Source organism: Amblyomma maculatum, chromosome 6 (genome assembly GCF_055883805.1).
Source record: "Amblyomma maculatum isolate TAMU_Amacu chromosome 6, ASM5588380v1, whole genome shotgun sequence".
In the NCBI taxonomy this organism is placed as follows: Eukaryota; Metazoa; Arthropoda; class Arachnida; order Ixodida; family Ixodidae; genus Amblyomma; species Amblyomma maculatum.
The window spans coordinates 138,218,025-138,239,955 of NC_139349.1; the positions used below are offsets into that span (position 1 = coordinate 138,218,025).

Genomic DNA, 21,931 nt, shown 5'->3' on the forward strand with positions numbered 1-21,931 from the left:
GCACTGCTAAGCTAGCTTCACTAGCTAGGATTCTAGCATTAAACGTTGCCAGGGTCATTTTCCAATGGCGGCCTGTCCAGCGGAGCCAGGCTTTCTTAGCACCCCCTGCTCAATCGGGAATAAGATTGGCAAAAGTCAGGCACGCCTTTGAAGGAGACGATGCGGCGTTTATGAATAAGTTAGTAAAAACGTATGTTACAGACAACCAGCGTTCCCCACTTCCGAGCTACGGTGGCACACCCAATGAGGCGCTTGACGCCCCCATCATGGAGGCAGAGGTAAGGGCGGAAATTGTAAGACTAAAAACTAAATCAGCCCCGGGCCCCGATGGGATCACCAATAAAATGCTAAGGAATCTAGACGATGACTCTATTAGTCTACTCACGGACTTCATTGGAAAATTTTGGGAAACGAGCCAGTTGCCAGATCAGTGGAAAACGGCAAACATAATACTAATACCCAAACCGGGAAAACCCCCGCAATTGGAAAATTTGAGACCGATTTCCCTAACCTCATGCGTAGGGAAGTTGCTGGAGCACGTAATACAGACAAGATTAACGTGCTTTATGGAGCAAAACAACCCGTGGCCGCACGAAATGGTCGGTTTCCGACCACACTTGCGCACGCAGGACGTAATGCTCCGACTAAAGCATGATATCATAGACTCGCGATCGAGAGACGCCAAAGTGATCCTGGGCCTAGACCTCACCAAGGCCTTCGACAATGTCAGGCACGAGGCTATTCTCGAAGGGCTCGAAGTGCTCGGAGTAGGGGAGAGAACGTACAACTACATAAAAGACTTCTTATCGGGCAGAAAAGCCTGCGTGATATTTCAAAATTTAGAACCTCCTACGATAGAGTTAGGAAGCAAAGGCACACCGCAGGGCTCAGTGCTATAGCCTTTTCTATAAAACGTGGCAATGAGAGGCCTCCCGGGTAAACTTAACCAAATCAAGGGGCTAAATTTTAGCATGTATGCGGACGATATTAACCTCTGGATTAACCATGGGAGCGATGCGAGTACGGAGGAACGCCTGCAAGCAGCGACCGACATCATTGTCGATTACGCGGCTAAAAGGGGACTTTCGTGCTCCCCGCATAAATCTGAGTTGTTCGTTTATAACCCGAAGTACCTCCGCTGCATGAATAGCGGGGAGTTTCATATTCAGGTGGAGGGCAAACCGGTGCCAAAAGTAGATCAGATCAGGATTTTGGGGATGGTCATTCAATCCCACGGTCACAACGGAGAGGTCCTGAAAAAATTAGAAAGTTACGCGATGCAAACCCTCGGGCTCTTGAGGAGGTTCGCCACTAAAGGAAGAGGCCTCAAGGAGAGAAATTTACTAAAACTAATCCAGGCATACGTAATAAGCAGAATCAGTTACGCCACGCCCTACCTGGACATCAAGGCCGGCGAAAAAGAGAAGTTAGACTGTCTGATTCGAAGATGCGTTAAGAAGGCGCTAGGACTGCCCATGGGTACATCGAGCGAACGACTGCTCGAACTCGGGGTGCATAACACGTGGGCAGAATTGGCGGAGGCAGTGCGAGTCTCCCAATTAGAGTGACTAAGCACGACCGAGACGGGCAGGGTAATCCTTGCAAAAGTAGGCCTCAACCCAGACAGGGGAGCTCAAAAAAAAGTCACAATTAATAGTGAAATCAGGAATGCCTTGGTAGTCCCCCCCTTCCCTAGGAATATGCATCCAGAATTTAATGTCGAAAGAAGGGCCAAACGAGCTGAAGCCCTAGAGCGACGGTTCAAGAACATGGGAGCAAAGGAAGTAGTCTATGTTGATGCGGCAAGTGGCAGAACAGGTGCGGCGGTAGCTTCGGTAGTCGATGGCCGAGGGGCACCGGTATCCGCGGCAGCCATCAGAGGCCGCAACATAGAGACTGCGGAGGAAGTTGCGATAGCGCTAGCTTGCGTAGGAACAGAAGCCAAGTTCATAATTAGCGACAGCAAAACTGCCATTCAAAATTTTGGGAAGGGGAGGATATCGCCGGAGGCGGCCAAAATCCTCACCCAAAGAACAATAAATAGGAAAATTCAGTTGATTTGGACACCCGCTCACGCTGCCGTCCCTGGTAACGAGGCGGCTCACGAGCTAGCCCGAGCTCTCTACTTCGGGGTAGCCGTCGAGCCCCCCGAACACTGGGCATACGACGAGCGTCTGCAGAATTACGGGGAAATCATCGACCATTATAAATTGGGACGTAGACTGGTAGCCCCGCCAGATGTTAGACTTAATAATAGAGAAGCTGTCGCGTGGAGGCGGCTACAAACTAATACGTTCATGAACCCGGTCTGGGCGTTTCACGCGCTACCAGACTTTAGGGACAATGATCTCTGCAAACACTGTGGGGCGAGAGGGACCCTCGACCACATAATTTGGGAGTGCCCACAATCTCCAGGGATAGGGCAAAATATTACAAGTAGAGAAGCCTGGGATACCCTGCTGCGAAGCGCGGACCCTGCGATCCAGCACCGCACCGTCCATCTGGCGGAAGAGGCCGCAAGAAGCCAAGGGCTACCTGCCAGCCTCTAATCCGCGGGCGCACGACTCCCCGTTTCCGATGGAATTAAAAGTTGTACAACCAACCAACCAGCCGCCGTGGTCAGTTGTTCGCAGCCGCTGGTGACTGAGGGCCGGGGTTGTATGGAGCTTATCATAGGAGGTTGCGGCCAATTACTGCACCAGGGTGGCCAACTCCTGTTCTGGTGAGGGAGTGCGTTGCCGGAGGTGTTCACCGGCATCAGGTCGCACCCCAAACCTGTTTATGCAATTCCATCGACACGCGGATTTTTTTTTTTTTCATCCGGTGGATGAATTGCGTGGCACCGGGATTTGAACCCCGGTCCTCTTGCATGCGAGGCGGATGTTCTACCGCTACGCCACCGCTGCACCCCCAAGAGGATTTACAATCTATCACAATTCTGCGCGGTGGTGGTAGCAACTTTGATTGCCACGAATTGAAAGGAATTATTTCGGGCTGGGGCGAGTCTAGGGTGGCCTCCAGTCGGGAGCGACCTCTTGAGCTCGCGTGACGAGGGCCAGTTGCGTAGTTTTCCTTGGGCTGGCCAACAGCTTGTCCCATTCCTCCGCTGAGGGAGCTGGCAAGAGTGTCTTTGGAGGGGGATTGCTGGCACATTCCCACAGTATATGGTCTTGAGTGGCCTGCGTCCCGTCACCGCAGTGCCGGCATGCAGGGTTGAATTCTCCGTTCGTAATTAACGATAGTCGGTAGGGGCTAAGAATGGCCTTTGTTTGTAGGCGTCTGAGTGTCGTGGCTTGCGCCCGGTCGAGGTCGGGGTGAAGGGCGGGGTACGTGCATCTTAGCTCGCGATAAAAGTTTGTTACCTCCGCGTATGTGCGCGGTGCCTCGACAGGCGCGTCCGTTCCCGATAGATCTCCCGTCTCCCGGTTGGTTAAGCCTCGGGCTAGACGGTCGACCCCTTCGTTTCCGGAGTTACCCGCGTGAGCCGGAACCCATACGAGATTGATGTTGTGATTGAGAGATCGGTTGCGCAGAATTCGCGCCGCGAGTGCGCTTACAGAATTTTTGGCGAAATTTTGAACGGCGCTTTTTGAGTCGCTTAGAATAGTTTTGGTGCGGGGATCCGCGATGGCCAGTGCGATAGCTACTTCCTCTGCCTCGCATATGGAGCTAGAATGAAATGTTATGGCGTTAATGAAGGTTGACTTTGGAGTGGCCATACATGCCACGTATGCTCCGTTTTTTATGTGTTGAGCTGCGTCCACGTACACTGCTTGTGGATTGAAGCCCATAAGACAGCACAAGTGACCCGCTTGTCACACAGCCTTGCGGGACGGGTAATTCTCGACAAGCTCCACATACACCCCACTGAGGAGGTGTGCGCAACATCCCATTTATCGGCTGACATAACTAGTAGATTAGTTGTTAAACCAATAGCCAAAAACATGCTACCAGGTAGACATGATGCCCGCAGGAAGACAAGGGCACAGACACTTGAGAAACAGTACGAGGACAATTCTGCGCGGATACATGTACCGCGCCGTAAAGGAGGGGAGGAAGATGGGAGCGAAAGAAGAGCGGGAGATAGAGGTGCTATAGAGGAGGGCAACGATCCACCGATCTATAGTGGCTTTCGCCTCATAGCACTCTAGTGGCCCAAAGCGCTCTCTAGAATATTAGTTCTGGTCTAGCGTCATGCCAGCGTAGTTGCCGTGGAGACCGCCACCGCTAGTTAGTGGTAGATAGTGACCGATGGTGATAGTTCGTGGTAGTTAGTGATTGTGACAGCGATGATACTGACATCATCGTCAGAACATTTGATTTCCACCAAAATGAAACTCCTTTTTGGACCCCCCTGCACGCAGGTCTAGAGATTACTGACTATGACGTCATCGCCTAGTGGCGTCACCAGGAGATTCGCGCATATAGGAAACTGACCCTGCCGGGCGTTCGATCCCGTTCGATCCAGGCGTCCGGGCTGTGCATTTCATTTAGCGCTTCCTTTAATGCGGCACCACAGAGCATACAGAAGTCCACATAGTACAGCAGGCAGCAGCGGCGTTCGAAATTGGTTTGCAGGAAAAGAAGGGTGCAGTATCCTTCACAATTCTCCGCGGACCCCTTAATCTAGCCGTAAGGAAAAGGAGGAAGATGGGAGTGAAAAAATGACGACGATTACGGTACTTTCTAATGCGAAATTTGAGCGCAGCTCGTCAGCTGTTTCAGCTTTTCTATAGATTTAGGCAACTAATTCGAGCAAGACATATATGTACAATTACAGACAACTGGTTACTAGGGACAATGGCGACGACGACGCGAAACCCAGGAACAGGCGCCAAAGAGCTTAATGCTGGAACGATGCCATTCGAGACATATTTTGAAAAGCGAAGTTTTTTTTTTTTTTTTTTTTACCGTGGTGAACTAGGTGTATATAAGCAAGCTACATCAAAATATGATGCTTTTCTCTGTGAGTGTGTGAATTCTCGGTTACTGCACATGTTACCCTGCAGTTCGGTGTGGGCGCTCATATTATTCATGAATTATCTTTGCAGTGTGCACCATTTGTGGTCGCGTCTTCCACTTGAGCTGTGAAGCGTGCCTTTCATAATTGTTTCACACGAATGTAAAGGCGAAGTGTTGGTCACTTGTTTCTGTGGACGCCTGAATCGCGCTGGAAGGGGAGGAAGGAAGGTGAGAGTGAAAGTCCACTTGAGCTGTGAAGCGTGCCTTTCATAATTGGTTCACATGAATGGAAAGGCGCAGTATCTGTCTCGCTCGTTTTCTGTGGACACAGCAACCGCGCCGTAAGGGAAGGAAGGAAGGTGGGAGTGAAAGTGGAGCTGGTTACGAGGGACAACGCCGACGCCGCCGCGAAACCCAGGAACGGGCACCAAAGAGCTGCGCTCTAAAAGAAAGAGGTGCAATAGTCGAGGGCTGGGACCACCGCGCAATAGAGGCGTTCGACTCATGGCACTTTAATGGTCCAATGTGCACCCCCAAAATTTTATTATTATTTTTACTCGTCGCGGAACTGCCGGCACCAGCGGTGGTCGAGAGCCATCCCTTCCTTTAAATAAAGGCTTCGTTCATTCATTCATTCATTCATTCATTCATTCATTCATTCATTATTACTATTATCGGTATTATTAATTATACCAAGTGTTCTCTGAAAAAGTAAGCTTAGCACAGCAGTGCATATGTGATATTTGTTCTTGTTATTTTTCGAAGCCACGCGGCAGCCTAAAGAGTACTCTGCGCCACGCGCTTGTGCTGTTTGCGAGTAATAATAATATTTGGTTCACGGGCAAGGAAAGGCGAAGCATCTGTCACACGTGCTGTGGACACCTGGCCCGCGCCGTAAGAAGAGGGAGGAAGGTGGGTCTGAAAGTGGAAATAGAGGAGCCGTATTGGAGGACTCAGGAGTAATTTAGACCACCCGGAGATCTTTAACGTACGCTGACATCTCACAGCCTTCATCGAAACGCAGCCGCCGGCGGTCTGTTTGCGAACGGTAACTATAAAAACAGAAACAAATATTCATATTTAAATATAGTTCCTACCGCAGAGACAGAAGTTCTAAGGAGCACCCAATAACGCCGATACGGAGCTGAGATATTTCTTCTTTAGGCTAGAGGGAAATTGTTGTTCCAAAATAAAAATACAGCTTTTCAGTCTGGGTGATAGTGGCGAATGTGCCAAGGGCAACAAGCCTCCTCCTCCTTTGCCGCTGATAATTTTCTGCATACCGACCTTGCAATCTTCACTATCACCTTAAACTTCCGTGAATAATAAATGAAACGTATTTTTTTTTTTTTTTGCTTCGCGTTCGATCAATAAAATCTCGAAATTGAATGAAATTCTTACCGACTACACGATTATCCTGGCCTCAGTGGACACTTTTTGATGGAGGCTAAATGCAAGGCGCCCGTGTGCTTTGCAATATCGTGCACATTAAAGCACCCAAGGTGGTCCAAATTTCCCGAACCCTCCATTAAGGCATCTCTCGCAGCCTGAGTCGCTTTGGAACGTTAAACCCCTAAACTACAAGATTATTATGCGGCTACTTTTTAACATTATTTCCGCTCAGGGGAATACTCCTGCCTGCGGTTGAGCTTGATTTTCGACCGTGAGAGGGGCGGCTACATGGTGGGCGTGTACATCCCGTGCATCATGCTGGTCCTGCTCTCCTGGGTCACCCTTTGGATAAGCAACAAGAACACGGTTGTGCGCATCCTCATGCCCCTCATCGTTCTTCTGGTGGCGGCTACCCATGTCAGCAAGCTCAACCAGGATATGCTCCCACATACGTCTTACACCAAGGCGGTGGACACGTGGACCGGTGTCTGCCTCACGTTTCTCTTCATCTTGGTCCTCTATGTGGCCACGGTTGACTACACCGCCCGGGCGTTGAAGAGCAGCAGCCAGCAGGCATCCTCGTATTCAGCAAAGGACGAGACAAAGGCAAGTTATTCTCTGTGTTCTTCTGAAATGTGTCCAGGGTTTATAAGACTGTTCTGAGGGAGTCGGCGGTGAACGCGCTAATTCAACACTGCGCATTTGCGCGCTGAACAAGGGCCAGCGCAGGTCTAAGTACACCCTGAAAACCACCAGATCAAGCTGTAGGTAGAAATGGTGTCATAAAAGTATTTGTAATTATCGTATTTTTATATTCATTTATCTGTTCGCACTGGCATTAGGAGAGCAAGTTTGAGACAATGTACTATTTGTCTGAGCTTACAATCTTCTTGTTTTGACCGTGCTCCACTTTTCTAGAGATTCGCATCCCCCGTTAAGCCCCAATGAGGACAGAGTTCATCTCTGGCGAATGCTCTCTGCTGGGCCATTTTTGAGTACGCCTGTTTTTGTGGCTGTAGGAAGAAGGAAAAGGAAATGTACGGGCTAAAGCACCTTGATACTTTAGCACGGGCCTGCTACTGGCTCTGTAGCTGAGCCACCTCCGCTGCCGCGTGCAGACAGAAGAGAAAATAGAGAAGAAAGAAAAGGAAGAGGGAGAAAAAGACGCACGCCGCAACAACAGCCGTCATCCACCACCGAAGCGGTGGCCGGTGCGATGACGGCCTACAACAGATAAAAATTCCGACAGGGTAGCCCCCGCCGCAAGCGGGGTGTCTACATACAGCGCATCTGAACCCCTTATATAGATATATGTGGTAGTTTAAGCACGGCTCAATTAGTGCAACCATCTAAACAGCTGCAACATCACTAACTACGAGTTCTCTATTCTCTGGAAACTGCCAAGTAGTGGCGTGTGGTGCTGCAAATTGTTTTTTCTTGGTTGGAATTGAATTGTATGCATAACAATAACGATAAATGTGGACTCATTGGCAACATATACATTTCAGGAAAGCGTATTAAATCGGCATAAATGGTTCTATTCCCCACAAATGCCACAACGAGAAGCATGGCGCAAAGTACGTAGATTTCCTGTGAGAATTCTGAATGCGTGACAGACAGCATTGTTTTCCTGTGGTCAATGGAACCAGTTATTTAGAGCACAGGGAATATTTAGAGTTCAGGTTTTGGAGCCAGGAAGAATCGTCTCCTGTAATAATTACTATGCTTGTGGAAAATAAGTCTGTAGTCAGGCATTCCTACGAAACTGCAAATTTAAACTATATCTCGAGTTTCCTAGTGAAGCTGTACTCGCGGCCAAAACACGATGCTAGTAGCTGAACGTCCAGAATAGTCGGACACGATTGTAGGTTTCGTTCCCGGGATAATACGGCTCAGATGGATTGAGACTTCGAGGTATGGCGCAGTGGAAGACACTTCATAAATTCGGCCACTGCTGCTTTTTTAACGTGCACTGCGGCCACACAGTACAAGGGCGCCTGGCGTTTCTTCTCCAACTAAAAGCGGTCGCCGGGGTAAAGATAGAACCCGCGTCGCTCGGGGTCCGTGATCGATCCCCTAACAAGTGAGCAACCACGGCGGGGCCAACGGTGAGCGTGATTGTTGCAGAGACAGATGAGAATAAATTTCAAAATATACAAACTGCTCTTAAAGCTGTCCTTCCTTATTTGCTTTTCTGCAGCTGGAAGAAGAAAAAACTGGCAAAGCCGCTGCGGGATCAAAGGAGCCGTTCACGTTCAGAAAAGTCTTGAAGGCGTGGCTTCAGCGTCCGAAATCTTTGCAAGACAAGATGGATGTCGTTGCACGCATCGCGTTTCCCCTCTGCTTCTGTCTTTTTCTCATTATTTACTTCAGCTTGCACTCTGGCTCGAACGCATATGATTAACCCCTGCCTGTTTGGACTCACCTCATGTCCATTTACATATGGCTATCGGGAATCATTTGTTGTGCCTGTCATCAATTTTATTTCTTCTTTCCCTGTCTACTATCTCAAAACCACGAGGCTGCAAAGGATACAAAAAAAAGAGTCCACAACTGGCCCTTTGTAAGCTCAAGACCGTAAGCAGAAATGCTTATCAAATACTAGAAATATATATCATTGGTCAATCAGAGTTCGTTTTTCTCCATGAGTGATAAGCCGAAAATATTCATTGGATGGACACGACAGCTCAGGCGATTTTCGCTTGAACTGGTGTCCGCTATAATAATGAGTGGCTTGCCACCGCTCCAAAGTATTTGAAAGGAAGACTTCCTCGTCAGGTGGAAACAATAGTTTAGCAGACTAGAAATATTTAAAGATCTATGCTATATACAAGAAAGGTAACAGCGGTGTAGGTAGTAAGCCAAATCTGTAGTAAGATCGACCTTTCATGTGCTACCTTGGGGAAAGAAAAGTTATCACGTGTCTTTCTGCGAGTCTATAGATGCTAGAGTTGTACACAGGAATATAATATCCTTGGGGTTGTAATATGTGCGACATCTTAACGCTTAAACCAGAAAAAGATTTTTCGGTTTTGTTTCTCGAGTGGGTATTGTTTGTAAGATTTGCTGCCTCTTTTAAGAAAACATTCTTGATTTTGATAGCTATTTCACCTTCAGTTCCTCCTTTATATTTTGCTGTGATGTTTCCATGTCGCCTGTGCCTCACGGTCCCCGAATTACTAGAAACATATAGATCTAGATGTTGTCAAGTAATGCACAGTGTTGAGAACATGCAGTCTGCTCAGATTACAATTATTTTGCGCTCTGTATTATTTGTACACGCTCTGTCGGCCTTCTTGAAGGGCTGCGTGAAGTTTGCTGGAGTTTGGCCCAAGAAAATATTTTTCTCTCTCTTTTGCATACTAGTGAAAGCAGCAAGCTTCATGTGACAAAATGGCCTCAGCCACATTTTTATATTGTACCGGCTAAACAATTACTAACGAATGGGAAAACGCCTGACACTTAGGGCTAATTCTGTTAGCCCTAAGTGTCAGGCCAAAAAGATATCTCGCCATCTGTTCGATACAACATACATTATGTGATGTCACTGGCTGCGAGCTTTAGGCAAGCATTTACTGGAATGTCACCTATACTACAGGTTGCTTCAGAACGCCAGCGGCGAAGGACGGTTCACCAGTGGCTTGAGAAGAAATTCAAGAGCTCATATTATTAAAGCTCTTTTTGTACTGATGTTACGGTTGCCCTGTTGTTGTTGTTGTGGTTGACATAAAGTTTTAAAAACCAATGAAACAAATCAGATTTTGTTGTCGTTTTTGCTTCTTGGCACCATTTTCTGACACAGAGCCCGCGCATGTACGGCGCCTCCAGTGCTGCTCGATAAAATTGCTTCCGAAGAACAGAAAGATAAGCGTCATTTTGATGCATCCTTATCCTGAGAAACGTCCATATGCCAATAGATAGGAGCAGCGCTAAATTTCTGCATTGACTACACTTAGAGGGGTGCGCATACAAAGCGAGTACCAAGAAGTCCTTAAAAGTTCGATATATACCGGGTGTCCCAGCTAACTTGAACCAAGGGTTAGAAAATAATGTATTTGAGGTAGGTCAGTGAAACCAAATGCATACAACTGCCAGCCTGTTTGCGCACTACAGGCAATTTGTTGTTTTGCATTTTGCTTAATTAGCTAATTATGTTAATTTTTCTAATTTTTTTAAATATCGACTTTAGACTAAACATGTGAATTGGAAAGTTGTAGAGCACCTTCAGAAACCCCCATTCCATTAACGTCGATAAAGAAAGTCTCACGTGTATCTTTTTTTCCGGGCTCAGAAGAAAGCGCGCGAAATACAAATAATACCACGTGACTAGCGCATTTGTGCGCCGCTATTGTGGTGCTCTCAGTCGTGGTTTGAGCGAACGACATAAGCTGCGGCTGTGACCCGATGGTCCCGTTGCAGCGGCAGGCAGAAATGTTGGTGATGGTTCGAGCGAGCTCGAGCGAGCCCGTAGCCACCGCGATTTTGGCCAGGCCTGCGCACCGCAGCAGCCTACATCACGACAGGCGGATGGCGATAAAAAACCGGCAAATGAAGGTGCAGCGCTAATTTTAGTCGAGTTACATGATGTCATCTCGCCCCTTTACCCAAGCCTGCATGCGCAGATTCAGTGGCTGATATCTTATCGCTCATTCGTTTGTCGTGACGTTCGCTGATGGGAGAGAAGGAGGCCTTGTTAGAATGTCGGTGGTGTCGGCTCGCCGCTCTCGCTGCTACTGCACCGTCACGTGGGCCGGCTGTCTGACGCGGGCGAAGAAGCCATCACAGGCATATCGGCCTGCCGCTTTAACGGGGCCAAGAAGACACGGCCGCAGCTGATTTCGTTCGCTCAAACCACGACTGAGAGCACCACAATTGCGGCGCACAAATGCACTAGTCACGTGGTATTACTTGTATTTCGCGGGCTTTCTTCTGAGCCCGGAAAAAACGATACACGTGAGACTTTCCTTATCGCAATTAATGAAATGGGGGTTTCTGAAGATGCTCTACAACTTTCCAATTTACATGTTTGGTCTAAAGTCGATATTTAATAAATTATATCAATTAACATAATTAGCTAATTAAGTAATTGCAAAACAAAAAACTGCCTGTAGTGCCCAAGGAGGCTGGCAGTTGAATGCAATTGGTTTCACTGACCTACCTCAAATATATTATTTTGTACCCCTTGGTTCATATTAGCTGGGACACCCGGTATATAAAGACAAAAAGCAGTACAGCGGGGAGCAGTACCCCGCGCGTGAATAGAAGGTAAGTTGAACGGGAGGTGGATATATTTGCCCGAACCCGGCACGCAAAAGGGGTATGACCCCACAATACGCAGAGTGGTGCTTTGTGTGTCAGTTTAAGTTGTCGTAGGCCTTGAACTCGTAAGAGAGCACAGGTTGCCATGGCTTTAGTTTAGGCCATTTCGTCGAGCTATCGCGAGCTCACAACTCATCCCCGAGGAAAAGTCTCTCTTGTCACGCGGCTTAAATGTAGCTCAAATATGGACAAGTACAATTAATACCGATTACTCAAGGATCTGGACACGACAACTTTTTACGACTTCATGGGCTATGGGAATATTTCTTCAACAAACAAAACCCAACTAATTCTAGGTACCTCCCACCCTGGGAACAGTGGACACCCTAAACTGGTAGCGATACATATTTAGACAAATACATAAAGGCAGTACTGAAAGATATCCTCCAAGGCTTCCGGACATGAAAATCTGGCCCCCCTAACCTCAAGAAAAGAGAGCGTAAGGCCTTACACTCGCTGGGCAAATGAACTGACATTATCATCAAACCCGCGGAAAAAGGTGGTGGTATCGTTATTTTAGACAAACATGGTTACATTCGGGAGAGCAACCGCCAAATCAACAACCCAACATTCTATAAGAAGTTCTCATCATACCCGACCGCTTAATACAAAAACATCTGAGTAAAAACTCTCAGTAAATTAATAGGTGAAGGTGCGTTACCACCACTAGTCAGTAAGGCGAGCATGTAGAAGCGTCCCGCAGAGGCCAAAATGCCTCTGCGGGACGCTTCTACATGCTCCCCAAAATACACAAAGCAAACCATCCAGGGCGACCTATTGTTTCTTGTATTGGCACACTTACAGAACCTATCCGACTCCCTCATTAATCATATACCTCCGAAACATCAATCCCACATACGCGATACTAACCATTTCCTAAAAGAATTATCCAATGTCACCTTAAACTATGATTGACTGATAAATATGCGAGGAGGTATTTGAAACGTTCACCTGAGTTATTTTGTGGCAACACATCATTGTTTGAGATAATCATTCGAGACAAAAAAAAAAATAAACATAGGTTACCCCGTTAAAGACATATAATGAACGATTTCTTCGACCTGAATACGCAGTCCATTCCGAACAATGTGAGCACAACGAATATCTGGACGCACGAATTCCGAAGGTTTAATGCAATTAAACGCATAGAGCACCCTAGCCAGCTACAAAAGCAATTTGTAGTGTAGTTTCTCGATGCTAATAGAAATAAATGTACTAATGATTCTTTAATCTCTTTTAGTTGCGAGAGAACAGCGCACCAGTGAAGGCGAAAATGCCATAGTTTACATACACAGTTGAAAGATGGTACCATGTGTTTATGTGAAATTTGTAGGAAAATTGTAGATGCACGATGTTGCGATCTTGATCTATTCATCAGTAATTTGCAGGCGTGCAGTGCCAGTAATCTTTGGAAATTTGAAACAGAAATGTTTCGGATGCTGATATTTATTATTTTCTGGAATTTCATAGCGAAAAAAAGCGAAGATAAATATAAGGCTTTCTGTTTTGTGTCCCAGTTTACAAATTCTTATCACTCTTAGTCTGCCGCATACTTACCCCTGCACGAGCAGCACACATTTATACTTTTGTCTGGGTTATATGCCATAGCTCGCTGGTAAGAATTCAAAAAATGTCTTCTTGCATGTTTCTGGCTTAATGACGCCCGGTATACAACGCATTTTGCTCAATATACCTCACAAATAGTCAGGTTTCGCCGAGAAGCCTTGGTACTCCGTGATTGTCGTTTTCAGAGAAGCGAACTTGGATATATGGATGGAATATAGGAGCGTCCCCTTTGAGACGGGGTGGTAGCAGTAGCTATCATGCTCATTTTTCTCCCTATATCTTAATTATTGATTTAGATTGGTTAACTAAACCATCATTCTATTTCTTAAATTTTTTGTTTCTACATTACTAAAATTGTCACTTCTCTGCATTTAACTCACCAGTCTTCCAGTCGTTTTTTGCTAGTTTCCATCGCCGGTTTATTCACCCGGCCACTGGTATCTCTAAACCCCAGAGCTTCAGGAACACTATCTGCGCCTGCATCAACTTCCAGGTGGATACCCTGACGTTCGAGTATAATATGGTCAATTGTTTCACTGGAGTTACCACATACAGCACATGCGTCATCTTCATTGTTAAATTTCTTTTTATAGCTGCGTGTTCTAAGGCACCCTGATCTAGCTTCAAAAAGTAGGGCACTGCCTCTTGAGTTATCAAAGAAAGCTTCCTTCCTTATCTGCATTTTCCACTGTCGGTATAATTCCACACTCTGTTTCTTCTCCTTCGAATTTATCCAATTTTTACCTTCTCTGCTTTTCACCTGTTGCTTAATGCTCTTTATTTCTCCGTCCTTGTGACTAGCATACTTACTATTTAGTTTCCTAGTTCTTTTCCTTCATTGTGAGTCAACGCTTTTTAAGTACAGGTATTTAAATACTTTAGCTGCCCATCTGTTACTGTCCAATTTCCTCAGGCGTTCCTCATATAATATTTTACTCTGAGCTTCCCGTATTTCGAAGGATGCCCAGCCCATATCTCCCTGTACCGCGTCATTTGTGGTTTTGCCGTGGGCACCTAGTGCTAATCGTCCAACGGCTCTCTGATTTATTTCTAATGTCGACTGTACCTCTGATTTTAGGCACAAAACCGCATTTCCGAAAGTACGTCCGGGCACCATAATTCCTTTCCAAATACCCCTCAAAACCTCATACCTGTTGTATCCCCACAATGCCCCATGCTTAATTACCCCGGCATTCCTTCGTCCTTTGGCTTTAAATGATTGCTCATGCTTTCCAATGTATGCCAACACATACCCCCAGATATTTATATTCTGCTACTCTGGGTATTTCATGGCCTTGTATTTTAAGACCCTGATCAGTTGAGCCGTTGAAAATCATCAGACCCGACTTAACTGCGCTAAAACTGAAGCCTAGAGCATCCCCTTCTTCTCCGGAATACTTAACTAGAGTTTGCAATTCTTCCAGACTCTCAGCTAGCAGCACAATATCGTCTGCATACATCAAGCCGGGAAGGCGCTGCTCTACCGCCTTTTCACCTAATCTATATGACAGGTTAAAACCTAGGTTACATTCGTGTATTCTCCGTTCCAGGTTTATCATATAAAGCATGAACAGCAGCGGTGATACAGGACAGCCTTGTCTTAATCCTTTGCATACTTTGACATCTTCCGTACTTCTTATCCCTTCCCATGTAATTTCTACTTTGTTATCCCGGTATATTTCCCGTAGGAACTCTATTATCTCATAACCGATACTTTATTCTTTTAATATGTTCCACAGGAGTTCCCTGCTTACGTTGTCGTACGCCCCGTTTATGTCCAGGAAGGCCAAATACAAAGGACTATTTTGCACTCTGGATATTTTGATGCATTGGGTAAGCACGATCTAAGCGCCTACTATTTCTATCCGTTCTGAAGTTCTCCGAGTATCTTGTTACTTTCTACCCATGATTGCACCTTTAATTTCACCGCCTGCATGGCCAACCTGTACATAACAGAAGTTATGGTAATCGGCCTGTAGGATTTTATGTGCATTCTTTCTCATTTCCCTTTTTAAATCAAAATCATTTTACTCTGCCGCCAGCTGTCCGGAATTTACTTATTCGTTATGACTGTTTCCAGAGCTTTTAACAACGTTTCCTTACTTTTTGGACCAAGTTCATTAATCAGCTTGAGCGGAATTCCATCTATTCCTGTAGATGTGTTTTTAGGATATTTTGTGTTGCTTCCTGATTTGCGGAGATTACCCTATCGTCGCTTTTAAATGACTCGGCTATAACTGATGTAATGTAGTTCACTGCGTTGTGTCCCTTTAAACAACTTCCCTCATTATCTTGAATCCGATCTTGCTTTCTTTGATTCTTTTTCCCTAGCCAGCTTATATGGTTCCAGAATTTTCGTGCTCCGCCTCTAGAGGCATCGTGTATGTCAGCCATCCAGCGATCGGTGGACTGTTTTATTTTACTTTGGACAAGGGCCTGTACCTTAAGTTTCTTTTGTCGATATGATTCCCATTTTTGGTCGATTTCCTCCTGAGATACCTCTGCTTTCTTTGTCACTCGATGTTCCCTTGAAGCAGCCCGTCGTTGCTCAATAGCTTCCCCGATTTCCTTATTCCACCAGCTCCGTGGCTTCCTCTTTCCATTCCAGTGGTTTGCTACTTTAACCTCCTTAATTTTCCTCCCTATGAATAGTTCTACCTGTTCATAATCCCAGTCTTCAATGGAGCTTTTCTCTATTGCTTCCTCTATGCCTGCTGCTCTCTGCGCTATTTCATCGTCGTTAATTATTGCGTTTACGTTTTGTCTAAGTTCCATTTCTCTTTTCATCAAGGGTCCCATCTGCAAACTACTACGTTAATGATCACTTCCCAGACTACACTTCCCTTCTTCGTCTATTTCCATTTTTGTGACCTTGCTATAAATTTCCTGCGACATTAGACAGTAGCCAATGGTCGTCTGCCTGTTGCGGAATTCCCACGGGATTTGGCCTTCACATTTTGTTTCTCTATTTACTATAACTAGATCGTATCGCTCACAGAAATCTAGCATTAGCTTCCCGTTACAATCCGTGTATCCATCCAGATCGTCGATGTGGCCATTCATGTCCCCTATTAGGTATATGGCGCGCGTGCTCATCCCACCGCTGACGCCAGTTATTAGGTATGTGGCTCGCGTGCTCATCCCACCGCTGCCACCAGTTATTACGTTTGGCTCTCGTGGCTCCTCCCACCGCTGACGCCAGTTATTGCATGCGGCTCGCGGCCCCTCGGTAGCGCTGGCCTGGCGGCTCCGTGGCTCGGCGGACGGCATCAACGGTCCCAGCAAAGACGACGCGTCTTCTAACGAAACAGCCATTACTACAACATCATGAAGGAACGGGCCGCGAAGGTGACCCGGAGAGAATACAGACACTCTCACACAGCTGGTGTCTAGCGTCGTGTCAACGGCGCGTCAAAGTAGTCTCTGTCGCAGCGGAGTCTGCCGCTGCTTTTTATTGGCATGCCAGTTCACAGGGAAAGGGGGAGCCCTAACAGGGAAGAGAGAGCCCAAATTTGGACAAGACGGGATGACTCAATCGCGGGTGGCCCGACCGCATCTCCTCCACCTCCTGCAGACGGGCGAGGGCGACGCACTCTCCCTCGAGCTCCGGGCTTGGCCGGCGTTTGCACACACACGCACGCACACACATTCGGCGCGTGGCAAGATCACGTCGCGAACGAATTAGCGGTGAGGGGGAGGGAAGAAGAATTCATGATCTCGCTACAGAATAGATATTCAGCTCTAACAGAGGATGACGACGTTACCCTAGAAGCAATGAACAATAATTTCATAGATATCAGTACTGATTGCGCGGTAGAAGTAGGCGGTAGGATAGTTAGAGAGGATACCGGTAAGCTGTCTGAGGAGACAAAAGATTTGATTAAGAAACGCCAGAGTATGAAAGCTTCCAATCCAACAGGCCAGATCGAATTGGCCGAGATATCAAAGCTAATAAATAAGTGCAAGGTGGCTGATATAAGGAAGTATAACATGGAGGAAATTGAGCATGCTGTAAAGAACGGGGGAAGCCTTAAAGCAGTAAAGAAGAAATTGGGCATAGGCAAAAACCAGATGTATGCGATAAGGGACAAGGCGGGCAACGTCATCACGAATATGGACAAGATAGTCAAAGTAGCAGAGGAGTTCTATACAGATCTCTACAGCAGCCAAAGTAGTCAGAACCGTAACGTGATTGGCGGCAGGGAAAAGCAGTCAGACGTTCCACCAGTTACGAAGGACGAGGTTAAGAAAGCATTAGAAACTATGAAAAGGGGGAAATCAGCTGGAGAGGATCAGATAACTACAGATTTGCTAAAAACTTGGGGTATATCGTGCTAGAAAAACTGGCCACCCTGTATACGCAGTGCCTGGTATCAGTGATGGTACCGAAACCATGGAAGAATGCAAACATTATCCTCATTCATAAAAAAGGGGACTCTAAGGACCTTAAAAATTACAGACCAATCAACTTACTGTCTGTTAGGTATAAAGTATTTACTAAGGTAATCGCTAATAGAATCAGAACAACCTTAGACTGCAATCAAGCAAAGGATCAAGCAGGTTTTCGGAAACGGTACTCTACTATCGATCATATCCATACCATCAATCAGATGATAGAAAAATGCTCGGAATATAACCAGTCCTTATACACAGCATTCATTGATTACGAAAAAGCATTTGACTCAGTTGAAACCTCGGCGGTGACGCAGGCATTGCGAAATCAGGGGGTAGACGAGCCGTACGTGAAAGTGCTGGAAGATATATATAGTGGCTGCACAGTAACCACAGTTCTGCATAAAAAAAGTAACAAAATTCCCATAAAGAAAGGTGTTAGGCAAGGAGACACAATCTCCCCAGTACTATTCACAGCTTGTTTAGGGGAAGTATTCAGTGACTTGGAATGGGAGCAGTTAGGGATAAGGGTAGATGGAGAATACCTCAGTAATCTGCGATTTGCTGATGACATTGCCTTGCTAAGCACCTCGGGGGATCAACTGCAAATAATGATTGATGACCTAGACAGGAAAAGTAGAAAGGTAGGCTTGAAAATCAATATGCAGAACACTAAGGTAATGTTCAACAGCCTCGGGAATGAACAGCAGTTTACATTAGGTAGCGAAGTACTGGAAGTAGTAGGCGAATATGTCTACTTAGGACAGGTAGTAACCGCAGATCCGGACCATGAAAAGGAAATAACAAGAAGAATAAGATTGGGATGGAGCGCATTCTTCTAGCACTCGCCGATTATGACTAGCAGCTTACCGGTATCGCTGACGAGGAAAGTATACAACAGTTGCATCTTACCTGTACTCACCTATGGGGCTGAAACGTGGAGGCTAACCAAGAAAGTTCTACGTAAGGACAACCCAGAGAGCTATGGAACGAAAAATGGTAGGGGTAATATTAAGAGACAGGCGGCGTGCAGAGTGGGTCAGAGAAATAACTCAAGTTACCGACATTCTAGTGGAAATTAAGAAGAAGAAATGGGCTTGGGCAGTACATGTAGTGCGAAGAGAGGATAACCGATGGTCGCTAAGGGCAACAAACTGGTATCCAAGAGAAGGAAAGCGGAGCAGGGGGCGGCAGAAAGTTAGGTGGACGGATGAGGTTAAGAAGTTTTCGGGGGTCAAGTGGATGCAGCTAGCACAGAACCGGGTTAAGTGGAGAAATATGGGAGAGGCCTTCGCCCTGCAGTGGGTAGAGTCAGGCTGTTGCTGCTGCTGATGATGATGATGATGATGATGATGAAGATCACGTCGAGACTTGCTCGCGGGAGGAAGCGTTGGGCGGCCGATGGACGGCGCTCGCTGTTCTGGCTGTTGTTATGCGGTGGCCGCGTCAGCTGACACACTTGTCGGTGGCCAAACGTAACACCCCCAGCAGAATAATATTGGCCCCGTCTCTAAACTGGTTTATATCGTCACTAAGACATTCAACAAGATCCTTGTTTTCTTGCCTGCATTGGTGTCCTTTTTCTAAATAAACTACCCCTAGCCATGTCCTTATGCCGGCAATAGAGGGTTTACAAAAGTACGTCTGGCAACCGTGAGCGGCACGCTGATCCCGCGCTGGCCGCCATATTTTGCTCGCTCCATCCGTTCGCTTCGTGTCCGTCCGTCAGCGCTCGCCGTTCTGTTCACGCTTTTCACGTTTTAACCTAGTGTGCTGTGCTTGGACCTCTCTTCGGTCCCTGAAGGTTTCTGTTAGCTACGACTAGAAGCGTATTTTGACAGCCGAGACCTGGCAGGGCCCACCAGCCGCGCTGCCGAGCGCAGTTACAAATTGATCTACGAGTCGTGCATGGGCCCCTCAGCAATCCGCAGTGTCATCCCTATCCTAGAGTTCTGTAATATGGATTTTTTTTTTGTCTGTGCTCCTTCGCTGTTTACTTAAACGCCTATGAGAGATCATCGCGAGTTTGTTTGCTTGGTTTGCGCAATCACCGTCGCTCATCCCACTGGAAGATACTTGGTTGGTGAAATGAGCGAGGATGCATTTTATTTTATGATAAAAGCATCGCGTAATTTGACGTAAGTTGGACTGGCGCTTAGCACTTTCATTCCCATGCCGTCGACGCAGTAGGTTGGCATTAGTCTCGGAAATAATCGGGGGCTGCGTAAAAAAAAAAAAAAAAAAGTGGCATGGTAATTTGTGCTTCCAGTGATTGAAATTGATTGGTGTGCGATAGGCGCTGACGAGCTAAATTTTTGTAATTAATTGATCAATTGATGAAATAAAGACACGAAAAAAAAAGAAAAAATTGGAAAGTAAGGGATTAAAGGTGTCAGAATAAAAAACCAGTGCTTGGTGATGCTAAGGAAGAAAATTTAGAATGTGTAGTTGATTAATTGAAATAATTGAAATAATTGGAGAATGTGTTCAAATGCCGATTGTTGCTGACGCATGCGTATTGGTGTATAAAAATATAAAACCTAAAAAAAATAAATAAAGAACTGATAGAAATATAACATTACATACGTAACAGAAATATAACATACATAACAACATATAACATACTACACTTGTGTGTAGTATGTTACTTTTGATGAATTCATATTTCACTGCATTGTATTATTTTCGCCCCTCCTGCTAAGGCCAGTTAGGGCTTGCAGTAATTGGTTAAATAAAATAAATAAATAAATAAAAGAGCTAAAATATAACACGTGAAGAAAGTGAACATCGTGCGTGTGTGTGTATGAGAGAGAGACACTATCGCGTTATATCTTTAACGGCGGAGCCTAATTGACCCCTTAATTTTTCTATAACGATATGACATAATATAAATCTGATTTTATGAACACAGCCAGTTGCACAAAGCACAAACACTTCGCTGTGATGTGAGTTGACTTTTCAAATTTCTTTTCGTTTCAGCCGAGTTCCTCCTCCTCCGAGTTCCTCGAAGCTTCCAATGTCAGCGCTTTCATATGAGATTACGCTTCAAATGTTTACTTTCTGACAAAGGAAATAAACAAGAAATCGACATATTTAAAAATTCCAGTGAATTTCAGGTAGCTCTGAATTAGCGAACCATCGGGTGACTCGAAAAAACACACAAAAGTGAAGCGCACGCATCGTTATTTTATCAGCCGCGCTGACAGGTATGAAACCTGAGTTGCGCGCTCTGGACGTGGACTGGTCGAAACGGGCTGCACGTGAGCATGTTACAACACACTAGTGGGATGTCATCTTTTCCTGCTTTTCTAGACGCCGCGGGTTTGGCAGCCGCTTGCTTTTGCAGCGTGAAACACACACCTCGGGCGCACTAGACAACCGTTTTGCTCTCTGCACCAAGCACTACCATTTCATACGACTATAAAAAGTAGTTTCGGTAATCATGCCCGTGTCTTAAATCAAATACACAATGGTAAATGTAACCTACGTACAAAACGTTTCAAAGAACGAATTTGCACAATAGCATTCGTTACACATGCATTGCTCCGTCTCCCGTGTCCTGCATCGCAGCATAATTCTATCCTTCAAGTTCACAAGGCTCCATAGCGCGCAAAACAATTAACCTTGCTGTTTTAGGCGATAGCACGTTCTGTGAGCTAGCTCCCAGTCAGAGGGACGTGCAGTAATGCTTTACATGATGCAAGTGACCCTTGTAAAGCCGATTAGGACTGCAAACGAACGGTCGCATACACGCGTATATCTCGATTCCGTGCGCGTCTAAGACGGTACGCTGGCTGCAGAAAGGCACGCAACAATATGCTGGCATCATTCCGAATAGAGGTTGGAGCTAACAGCGACTGCTGTGATGTTAAAAGATGAAACAATCGCTTGTGAGCATTCCAATGCACCTTTCTGTGCATGCACGGGTTCTATGAAGGCGCACGTTGACAGCGTACTCGATGGGAGGCGCTGGCGGACTGAGCAAAGCATAGCCGCCGCGCACAGTTTCTGTTTCTTTCACTAGATGGCGCTAACTTTTGTAAAGCCTCTATTGTTCCTGATACCCAGATATGTTCTTTACAAGATGATTTAATTCTTTGCCAATTTGTTCCCTGGTGTATCAACATACCTACCCCTCCACCCTTTTCTTTTCCGTTCTCGTTCTGTTGCACCCTTCCCAGACGTAGTCTTCTATAAACGGCGGATCTCTGAGATGAGTCTCGCAAAGAGCGTACAAACCTGTTTTGTCATCCTTCAACTGCTGTTCTATCTCTAGCCATTTCGCCCTTTTTCTACCTCC

The 21,931-nt window shown here is 46.1% G+C and overlaps 1 protein-coding gene across 1 annotated transcript in view; it reads left to right on the forward strand.

The window, feature by feature from the left end:
* The window catches only part of LOC146186870 (glutamate-gated chloride channel-like), a 56,314-nt gene extending 46,213 nt beyond the window's left edge, over window positions 1-10,101 (forward strand). Inside the window, exons 7-8 of the mRNA XM_084607477.1 lie at window positions 6,587-6,964; window positions 8,565-10,101. Of these exons, the coding sequence (XP_084463603.1) occupies window positions 6,587-6,964; window positions 8,565-8,758 (572 nt within the window). The 3' untranslated portion in view covers window positions 8,759-10,101. The remainder of the gene's footprint in view (window positions 1-6,586; window positions 6,965-8,564) is intronic.
* The last annotated feature ends 11,830 nt before the right edge of the window (window positions 10,102-21,931 follow it).